Source organism: Macaca thibetana, chromosome 11 (assembly GCF_024542745.1).
Source record: "Macaca thibetana thibetana isolate TM-01 chromosome 11, ASM2454274v1, whole genome shotgun sequence".
Classification (NCBI taxonomy): Eukaryota; Metazoa; Chordata; class Mammalia; order Primates; family Cercopithecidae; genus Macaca; species Macaca thibetana.
The window spans coordinates 48642243-48653202 of record NC_065588.1 but is presented as its reverse complement, the minus strand read 5'-3'; the positions used below and the strand labels follow the sequence as shown (position 1 = coordinate 48653202).

The 10960-nt window shown below is 54.2% G+C and overlaps 1 protein-coding gene across 1 annotated transcript; it reads right to left on the bottom strand.

Annotated features, from left to right (window-relative positions):
- Positions 1–2504: 2504 nt before the first annotated feature.
- Positions 2505–9750, bottom strand: LOC126931053 (keratin, type II cuticular Hb6). The gene is made up of 9 exons (XM_050748773.1): positions 9338–9750; positions 8323–8531; positions 7469–7529; positions 6614–6709; positions 6236–6400; positions 5848–5973; positions 5354–5574; positions 3376–3407; positions 2505–3237 (listed from the first exon to the last, which is right to left on the bottom strand). Exons 1-9 carry the CDS (start codon positions 9704–9706, stop codon positions 3056–3058), a joined length of 1461 nt encoding a protein of 486 aa, XP_050604730.1. The 5' UTR covers positions 9707–9750; the 3' UTR covers positions 2505–3055.
- Between the last annotated feature and the right edge of the window lie 1210 nt (positions 9751–10960).

The window sequence follows — 10960 nt, the reverse complement described above, 5'->3', positions numbered from 1 at the left end:
CTCTAAAAGCTGAAAATGAGCACATCATTTCTACATCCTCCTCCACGGCCCCTCCTACCCCAGCTCCAACTCCACTCCATGAAAACTTTCTTCACCCAAGGGTGTTTCTCATTCCTCCTTCCTTCCAGGCACTTTTCCCATCCTCTTGCAGAGGTAGATGCTATGAGCCAATTCATGAGGCCTTCCATGCTTCACAGAGAGCCAGCTGCCTCTTCTCTGGAAACTTCCTGCTGGCTGCTAAGGAATGTGAGCTAACTGGATGGTGGATCCCTCTGTGCTGACAAGCCTGAGATAGGGCCAGTGTGGCAGTGCCAGTACCCAGAGTAACAGTGCTGTGACATCCACCCTTCTCTGTACACCAGCTGAAGCTCTCATTCACTCAGTGGGCTGCTGCTATCACCTGCCTTTATCAAGTGGGTAAACTACCAGAGGCTCCAAAAGCTGAAGGAGCTTGGCCACACACTCCTGCTGACAAAAGCTAGGATTCCAAACCTTCAGCTCCCAGTATTTCCTACCAGCCCACTCTTCCCCTGCTATTCAGAGGCTGGGAATAATGCACTGTTATGATGTCATGATGATAGTAATAACAACAAGAGCAGTCATAAACACTAATTGTTTAGTATCTGTTGTATGCCACACTATACCCCAAACTTATTTGTGTTGTGTTATTTAATCTTCCTGTGGTAGCTATCTTCAGAGATGAGCCCCCAACAGCTCCTCCCTCTCTGTGCATGGCACTGCTCATATCAAAGGTGGAGTCTGTTTTTCCTCCTCTTGATCCTGGGCTGGCCGCATGACTGCTTTGACCAATAGAATCTGATGGAAAGCACCTTCTGCAGCTTCCGTGCCCAGGAGGCCTTAAAGGGATTGGAGCACATAGGGAAGAACAGAAGCCCCAGCCATCAGCTCCTGAACTCTTGACCAGAGCTAGCTCCAAATGCCAACCTTACAAGTGAAGCCATCCTGGACCTTTCAGCAGGGCCAGAGCCCCAGTCAATGATATGAAGCAGAAGACTTACCCAGGCAATTCACACAACTATGAAAAATATTGTTGTTTTAAGCCACTAAATTGGGGGATGTGTTGTTACATAGCAATAGATAAGTGGAGGGCAAGTTGGTACCTGGCAGAGAGATGCTGCTGAAACAAAATTCAAAACCTGTGACATTGACTTTGGGCCCAGGCATCAGGCAGAGCCTAAATGTGCTCAAGGAGACAATTAGTGAAAGCAGAATAGCCATCTCTGGATGCCGAAGAAAAGCCCTGGGGGTAGGGGCTGCTCCTTATGGCTGCAGCTCCTGTGGTCTTTAGAGTTCTTGCTTTTTACTGGCCAATCTCTGTTATGGTTAATAATGCTTTATGTTAAACTTTCTCTGTTCAAATTATTATTTTCTGATTGGACCCTGACTGATACACCGTGGCCAACCACGTCAGCTGAACTCCCAGCTGGTGGCCAGCACCAAGTCCAGCCATGTGAGATTTTGGCCTTTCAGACATTCTAGCCCTCCAAACAGCATCTTGTAAAGTAGAACTGCTCAGTAAGCCCACAGAAGCCTGAGGCATGATAAAGTATTGCTGCTTTAAGCCTCTCCATTTGGGTGACTTGTTATGTGTAATAGATATCTGAAACACCTCCCTACGGCCCAGTAGATATCATCATCCCACTCTAAATTTGAAGGAACTTAAAGCTCAGTGAGGCTTAGTGATTTGCCCACAGTTACAGACTAGTAAATGACTGAACTGGCACTCAAAGGGCATTAACATAGCCCTTTCAAACACAATCCCATGTAGGGAGCTAGAAGGATCTTAGGAATACTGTCCAATCTCTCCATTTAACAGCGAAGGCAGCTGAAGATTAGGGGCTGGAAGCAATTTGCCCAAAGTCACACATGTGGCAAATGGCCACTGAGGCTTGGAATGAGAAGCCCAGTTCTCCTGACTCTCAACCCAAGGCTCTTTCTCCCCGCACAGTGCTTCTCTCACATACTTCCCTTCTCTCACATACCTTCCTTCCATTCTCACCTGTCTTTTTCCCCATGAACTTTCCCCTCCAGGAAGGCCTTGGGGTGGGGGCAGTGGATGATCACCCTGGTTGAGAACCCCTAGAAAACATATGGCCACATCTAGAGACATTTTTAGTTGTCACAAGAGGGTGGTGGAGGATGCTTGGCATCTAGCTGATTGAGGCCAGAGATGCTACTAAACATCCTACCAAATGCACACAACAGCCCTAAAGCAAAGAATGACCCAGCCCACACACTGTCAATAGTGCTGAAGTTGAGAAATCCTGGTCTAGAGAAACCCATGATCCCATAAGACTCCCTGGCTCCCTGAGTCTTCTCTCATTTTCCCCAAGGCCTGGGCTGCTCAAGGACAGATGGGTGGCACCTACTGTGGTCATTTTCAGCTACTGAAAACTAGTGGATAAACGGGTCCTGAGGCGCTCTGGCAGGGAACCCCTATCACAGGAGGGCCCTGGCATTTTCAAGACTCTGAGACACTAGGCTTGATTCGCTACAATGAGTTTATTGGAAACACAGAGTGAAACAAAGACAAAGGAGAAGGCAGCAGAGTCATTAGTTTTTCAGAAGCTCTTGCGGGCCACACGTGGGCCTGTCCCTCGCAGAGTCACAGAACCACCATCCAGGGTGCACGTCTCCATTCCACAGGCAGAAGCGCATGGGCAGAGTCCCAGGTCGTGCAGACAGGGACATTCCCGGGCCTCCCCCGTTCCTCCAAGCTTTGGGGAAGAGGTCAGGCAAGACCAATGCATACAGCAAAAAAACAGAAGGTAGGCGGAAGAAAAGGATGAATCCTCGGGACAACAAATTGACTACCAGGAAAGGCTAGAGAGAGAGAGACCACGGCGCTGGCCGGGCCTCCCCGGACTCCTGCGACCAGGGATGGCTCCCAGAGCGGAGCGGTGGGGAGGGCACTTAGAGTGCACGCAGCTGGCGGCGGCTCTTGGGAGGCCGGCCAGGGCGGCGCGTTCCGGTGGCCCGAGGACTGGCTGGGTGGAGAATGATGGCTACAGGCGCTGGCAGAGGCCGCAGCTTCCTAGCACCTCTTACAGCTGCCGCCGCAGGCGCCAATCCCGATGGAGGGGGCGCAAGCGTTAGTGGTGCCCACCACCACGTTGCTGTTGCTGGGGACGCTGCTGACTCTGGTGGAGACAACAGGGGCAGTAGTGGAGGCACAGAGATCGCCACAGACGACGCCACCGCGGGAGCTGCTGACGCCTGCAGGAAGAAGAGACAGAGGCGTGCGTCAGGCGCAGCCGCTGCCTGAATGGGTGGCTCGCTGTGAGCCCACGCGCCCTTTCCCCAGAGGCTCCTAGACCCGCCCTGCGGAAGGAGGGGACGGACCCCACTACTTACAGACATTCACCGAGCCAACGCCCTCACACAGCCTGCGGGGAGAGAAGGGCAGAGGTCAGTGCCTCAGAAAAGGCGCTGGGCCCCCGCGACTGAGGTGGAGGGGGTACATCTGTGGCCCTCCATCTGGGCACTTGCCAAAGGGAGGGGGCAAGAAATGCTCTCAACCAGGAGCCAGCCTAGCCCCGGGTCACTGTGAGGGTCTGGAGACAGAAGGCCTGTAAGTGCCTGGCTCTCCACCGCTCCTGAGCTGTGCAACCCCAGCTTCAGCCAGCCTCAGCCTGGGCTTCCTTATCAGGAAAATCTACTTCGTAGATCTCTTATGAGGAATGAATCAAATAAGAGGCGTCCAGTGCTTAGAGCCTGGCTCATAGCCCTTAAGAGCTATTAGCTGCCACTGCCTGGAAGTTGGCTCTGACTGAATTGCAGGTGCATTTGAGGGAAGCAGATTTAACTTCTGAAATCCAGTCTGATTGGTGTCATTAGATTATAGGCGTCAGGGGGGTAGACTTTGTTGTCTGTTCCGTTCCCCACCACCTAAAAATAATGCCTGGCTCAATACAAAACTGTTGGATAAACTAATGAGATTTTAGAACAGGCTCAGAGACTGCCCACCACCGTCGTCTCATCCAGCAGATGGAAAGGCTGAGGCCCAGAGGGAGGACATGTCCAATGACAAGGCAGGGCTGTCACCCCAAACACTCATTTCCACCCAGCCCACATTTCCCTCCCACATAGCTTCCCCTAAGGGAAGAAAATGGAGTTCCCCTGAAAGCACACTGGCCAAGGATTGGTGAAATCAGCTTCAGATAAGAGAAGCCACAGCCACCATCAAATCGTCCCATGCCCAGGTTCCCTAGGCAACACACACCAAAGCTCCTGAGTTCATTCCAAGAGCCCTGTGTGTTGGAGGAGTGGGCCGCTCAGATTCCAATGCCATCTCCATGTGTCTCTCCAACTTCCAAATGCAGACTTGGAAAACTCCTCCTCCCAGAATTCTTCACTTATGAAATTTCCCAGGCCCAGCCAGACCCCTGCCTCTGAGCTTTCCAATGGAACAACTCGAGTTTGTTGGAAATCTCATCATGTGGTCACTTTAATTTCTAGGTCCCAAACCTGTGTTCCCCATTTCCCAAATACACAAGATGCTCCCTCTACATCCCCAATCTTCACCCGCCTCTCCCCAGGGCCAAGGGCCTGACTGTCCACAAAAAAAAAAAAAAAGAGCTTGGAGTGAAACCAACTGACTAACTAGGGGAAAGAAACCAAGGGCAAAGACTGCGCTCACATTCTGGGAGCATTGTCCTTCTGGGAGCAGGAGCTGTATAACTGCCCTCCAGCTGTATAGCTGGCCTTCAGCCATAGGAAGGCTGAGTGACCAGTAGGTCTTCTCCGCTCCCCCCACCTCTGAAGCAAGCAAGCAAGCAAAAATCCTGAGAGCAAGGCATAACTGCCCCAACGGGTAAGTCCTTACTCTGTGTCTAACTCATTCCCACTTGCTGCAATAGAAGACCCCTTTGGGATGTTCATTGCCATTATAATAGAAAAATGTGAGTTGATGGTGTCATTTATCTGAAGCTGTCCTTATGGGATGCATCTGAACTCCCAGGTCTGGAGCTGGAGCCAGGGCCAGACTAGGAAAAACAGAAGAAATCCTGAGAGGCACTTGCAGCTAGAGCTGGAAGGGAAGGAGCACTACCCAGGCAAGCTGGCCCCAAGCCTTAACTAGGCTTCTCAGTAACAGGAATACCTGCTGCCAGATTACTGGATCTCAACTGAGATTAACAAGACCGCAATTTCAGATCAGTGCCTAGGTGAACATGAGAGACTCAAGCAGCGCTAGATCATACTTAGGGGACTTACACAAATTACCTATCTGGTTGCAGGGTGGGGAGGTTAAGAAACAAAACTTGAGTGCTGCCGGGAGTGTGAAGACAGGGCCCTGGCACGGCTGGGAAAGGGAAAGGTCTATGGGACCCACCTCTGCTCCTCGCCCTCCAGCAGGCGCCTGTAGGTGGCGATCTCAATGTCCAGGCCCAGCTTGGAGTTCATCACCTCCTGGTACTCCCTGATCAGGCAGGCCATGTCCTGCTTGGCCTTCTGCAGGGCGCCCTCCAGCTCGGCCAGCTTGCAGCGGGCATCACTGAGGGCCGCCTCACCCTGCTGCTCAGACTGGGCCACTGCAGCCTCCAGCTTAGAGTTCTGAAGACAACAGAGAGAACAAGGTAGATCAGAATCTCTGGGTCTCTCTGATGCTTACCTGGATGAGACCATGCTCCCCACCAACCTGGGAGCACCCCAGAGCACAGCCTCTCGCCTTCATCACCTGGGACTCACTGAGAGACCACAACCAGGGACTCTACATGGACAAAGGGGCTGGAGAATGAATGCTGAGATCCAGATGGGGCACACATAGGCTGTGTGACAATGGTTAGGCCCTCGGTCTCTCTGACCTTGGTCACAGATGCCCCATACCTGGCACTTGGCGTTCTCCACCTCGGCCGTCAGCCTCTGGATCATGCGGTTCAGCTCGTTGATCTCCTCCTTGGTGCGGCGCAGGGTCTCCCCATGCCTAATCACCGTGGCCTTCATCTCCTCACACTGGGGGAAGTAGAGATGCTCATGAGGCTCAGGGTGGGACTTCCCATCCATTCAGGGCACCACGGATGATTATGCAGGTTGTACAGTGCTCAGCCTGTGCAACCACACATGGCAGTCCTGCCCTGCCACCCTAACCTCAGAGCGGCAGCCATCTCTTCTCATCCCCAGAGACCAGCATCCCCAGAAAAGGAAGCCTATTTAATAGATACCTCACATCCCTCCCACTGCCATGTCTAGCAGGCAGGTGTCCTGTGCCACTCACCTTGCTGCGGTACCAGGACTCGGCCTCGGCCCGGCTGCGGGTGACAATGTCGTCGTACTGTGCCTTGATCTCGGCGACGATGCAGTCCATGTTCAGGTCCCGGCTGTTGTCCAGCTTGACAACCACAGAGGTGTCTGAGATGTGGGACTGGAGAACGCGGATCTCCTGCAGGAGGTGGGGGCCGTGACTTTAGTTGAGAACACAGCCCCACCCACCATGTCCTGACTCCACCTTCTCAGGCTTTCTCTGGTCCCCAGCCCTGCCCCCTCACACAGCCTCAGGGACTGCAACCTCTATCCACATCCTGTCCAATACTCCCACCGCCCAACTCTCCTCTCTGCTGGCCGCCAGGTCTCTGCCTGGCCCCTGGGCCCGCACCTCCTCATACAGCCGCCTCAGGAAGTCGATCTCCTGGATCAGGGCCTCCACGTTGGCCTCCAGGTCTGACTTGCGGAGGTAGGCGCAGTCCACATCCTGGAAAGGTGGGGAGTGTTGGAGCTCAGAGGACCCTGGTAATCTAGCCCCCAGACTCGTCTCTCTGCCCATCCATTCCATGCAGCCAGGAGAAAGCAGTACCCAGTGTCCCATTCCCATGCCTCTCCTTCCCTTCTGCCCTTCCTGGGATGAGCTGGCATCCTCTGCCCCTCTGAGGACAAATCCTGTTTGCTTTGGGCATGACTCACCAGCCTTTCACCCCTCCTTGCCCTCCTGTCTCTCCCTTCTCCCCTCTCCTGCTCCAGGAAGCCTGCCCAGACTGACCCCCCTGCTCTCACACCTTGACCCTTTCCTGTCCTTCAGTAGTGCTCCAAGAGCCCAGTTCCTGCTGCTGATTCTGCTCCGTCCTCCCTTAGACCCTGGGATTGTATCTGTGCCTCAAGGTCCGACTCCCCAAAATGCTAGACAGACTGCACTGTCTCTCAGCAGAGACACTGTATCTGCTATGGCTCCAGGGGACTCAGCAACAGACCACAACCTCTGGAGCAGAGCAGGACACACAGAGGACAGTGCAGCGACCCCCTCACCCAAGGCAGGTGCTGATAGATGTTCCAAGGTCATTGCCCTATTTCAAGACCCTGGATGCTCCATCTAATGACCTGCACCTGGGCAGTCCTATCCTGCTGTGGAAAGGTCACTGTGCTCCACACTGAGGTTGAGACCCCCTGTGTGTCCCCAGGAAGAGCCTGTCATTCTGAGATCCCACAGATCTGTGCTTCTCAATCCTGTGTCACTTGCCTTCTTCAGAGCCACAAACTCGTTCTCAGCTGTTGCTCTCAGAGAAACCTCCTCCTCATACCTGAGGCAGAGCAGAGGGCAGAGAGGGGAGGTCAGGGCAAGGCAGGTCTCTGCAGAGCCCCCATCACATCACACTTCATCACAGCCACGGGGACAGTACTAGAAACACCCCCACACAGCCCGGGCCTGGCAGACTAGCTGAGTGCTTTCCGGTTGGATGTGGGATGTGTCTGGGATTCTCTCTCCACTTCGAACTGGGGAGGAAGAGGGCTCACCTGGTACCTCCCAGTCCTGTTCCCAAAGGGTCTCTGAGGTCCCCCATGAGGCAAATAAGACTCAGCCCCCAACCCCATTCTGGGAGTAAACAGCATATCCTCCCGGGGCCTGTAGCCCCAACCTCCCTTCACTGGTGTGAATCCCAGCTCAGGTGCTGGACCTGCAGACCCTCGGAGCTTAGAACCCAAGGCAGTGGGAACACCCAGAGCCCCAGACCTGTCACTCGTGAGAGACCCTGGGCTCACATCTGACAGGTGCTACAGGTGTCGGGGCTGAGGGTCGGGAGAGAAGCAGAACCCTGCAGAGGCTTCCTCCCCACCGAGCGCAGGGGAGAGCTGCTGGGTGATGTGGCTCAAGGATGAGAAGGCTGAAGTGGGATAGAGACAGGTAGTGGGAGTCACAGCCCTCCTCTTACACAGGTGTCTGGGCAAAGATTCCACAAATGAAAAGACCCGGCCACCCTCGGTCATCCTAGCGGTCATGGCCACTCACCCTACCTGGGAGTTCTTATTGTCTAATCCAGTGTATTTAACCTAAACCCCATTCCTGTGCCCAGCATCCCTCCTGCTGTCACTCACTTCTTCTTGTAGCCCTCCAGCACCTCCTGCACGTGGTTGAGCTCTGAGGCCAGCCTCCCACTGTCAGCCTCCACGCACTCGGCCTCCCGCCGCAGAGTCTCGATGTAGCCCTCGAACAGGGGCTCCAGGTTGCTCTGGCAACACTCGCGGTTCTGGAAGAACTGCAGCTTTGTCTCCAGCAGCTTGTTCTGCTGCTCCAGGAAGCGCACCTGCCATTCAGGGTGGGAAGGAGGGGCAGATGGTTTCTGGTGCCCCCAAAGACAGCTCTGGGGACCTGGTGGAGGAGGGATACTTTAAAGGAAATCCCCAAATATGGAGCTTATCTGCGATTGAGTAGAGGTGGGCAGTGGGAGACAGAGTTTCTGGATTTCCTGGTCATGATCTGTGCCTAGATTTCCCACTCAGGAATGGAGCAAGGGCTGGGTGGTGTCAGTGCCTGCTCTCTGGGGAGCTGAGTGACCCCAAGCAGATGAACACAGTGGAGGCTCAGCTCCTCACTCTGAAGCCAGGTGAGGCAGCATCCCTCACAGGCAGAGTACTCAGGTTCGGATCTCAGATGGGATTTCTGGGGATGGTGCCAAGTAGAGGGTGTCTAAATTGAATCACCATCTGGAAGGGAGCTCAGCTGTCCCAGCTCTTCCCCTATGTCATCTGGAAGTCAGTGCACCCTACTTTCTCACCCTGGGGCTGCCCAAACCCCTCTGAGTTCAGCAGCAGCGGTCACATGTCCCCCACCCCCAAATCCCTGATGTCTAGCTTGTGTCCCAGAGCAGCCTGGCCACACTTTTCCTTCACAAGCTCCCTGTATCTGAACTGTCAGCTGAGTCTGCGTCTTGAGTGCCTGTGTGTGTCTCTGTGTGTGTGTGTGTGTCTGTCTGTGTGTCTGTGTGCCTCTCCCATCAGACTGGGATCTCAGGCAGTCAGAGGTCTTTCTGTCTCTGACTCCATCCTCAGTGCCCAGCCTTGGCTGTGTAGGTGGTGGGAGTTCAGGAAGGGTGTGATCCAGGACACCCACCTTGTCGATGAAGGCCGCGAACCTGCTGTTGAGGGATTTGATCTGCTCCTTCTCCTCCTGCTTCACGCACTGAGCATTGGGGTCAATCTCCAGGTTGAGGGGCGTGAGGAGGCTCTCGTTGACGGACACGGTGGTGATGCATGGGGGGCTGGGCCCGCACACGCCCCCAGAGCGGTAGCCGAAACTGCGTCCGCAGGAGCCGGCCCTATAGCCTCCGCACACGCTGTGGCTGCCAAAGCCCCCGGAGAGGCCGCGGTAGCAGGAGATGCCGCGGTAGGGGGCGGCAGTGATGCAGCAGCGGCCAGGCCGGGGCCCGCAGGCCGAGATGCAGCTGAAGGCGCGGCCACCACAGTAAGATCCGCAAGTCATGGTGCTTTTTGGGGAAGAGAGGAGGTTCTGAGGATGGAGACGTCCAAATGGAGAGTACAGTGGTCGGGGCGTCAGGCGTTCACTGTTTGCACCTCTGTAGGCCTTTTATATAAGCGGGGAAACTGTGACCACGTGGGTCGGAGCAATTAGAAGGCTTTATGGGCTTGGGTTGTGTAGCTGCTGTCGCTCCCCACTTAATGTGCTTAATTGGTGCCCAGAAGCAGCCAGATGTTTATGATACTTTGCCCTAAACTGCAGTTTTCCTCTTCAAAGGACCAACTCACGTCCCCCACACCCACCTCAACCTCCCAATACACAGTTGAGGAAACTGACGTTGGACGAAGGAGTGAGCAGTGACTCAGGTTGGAATGGAAGGGAAGGGGTGGGGCTGCTGCTCTTTCTGTCCTGCCGGGTTTGACATTGTCGATGCGCTGTCCGTGGTGCTGATAGGACTAGCCAGGAAAGTTGGGAGGGGGAATCCCATGATGTGGAACTTGGGGGGCGTTTGATGGTTTCTCCGAACCAGATGGCCTGTTTCTGCACTCCAAAAGCCCCACATTTACAGAATCTCTAACTTAGTCACCTTCTCAGGACCCCAATTCCTCCACACGTACTCCCAAATCCCTTATCTATACCTATCAACATGTTTTTCTCTCTCTCTCCCACTCTCTGGTGCACACACACACACAATGCACTCACATGTTGGCCTTCCTACTCACAACCTCCCTCTCTCTTTAACACACACACTCACACACACAATGCTTTCACATGCTGACCTTTCTACCCACCATCTCTCACACACACACTCACAGGTTCTCACCTGCACATTCAACTAGCATGTATACTAGTCCTCAGGCCACCTTATTAGGCCATATTGGCCAGCTTGGCTGAGCGAAGGCATTCCCTCCCTCAGAGTGTCCCATGAGGCCTCAGGGGCACACACTAGCCCACCGGTCCCAGGAAAGCACAATTACTTCCCACAAGGCCCTAGACAAGGATTGAATGTCTGGATGTCCTCTCAGGCCTCTGTGTAACCTCCAGGGCCTAGAAGGTCTAGGGTGAGCACCACTGTTATGAATCTGTATAGTGTCTGGCTCAGATTATGAGATCATGTAGAGCCACATGAGGAGAGCATCCAGCCCCTGCCATCATCTCCTGAGTCTCTGCTGCTTTCCACACTATACTCCTTGAAACTCCTGCATGGAAGTTTGCCAGTACCCTTGGCAGGTGCCAGAGAACAGATCTATATTTGTG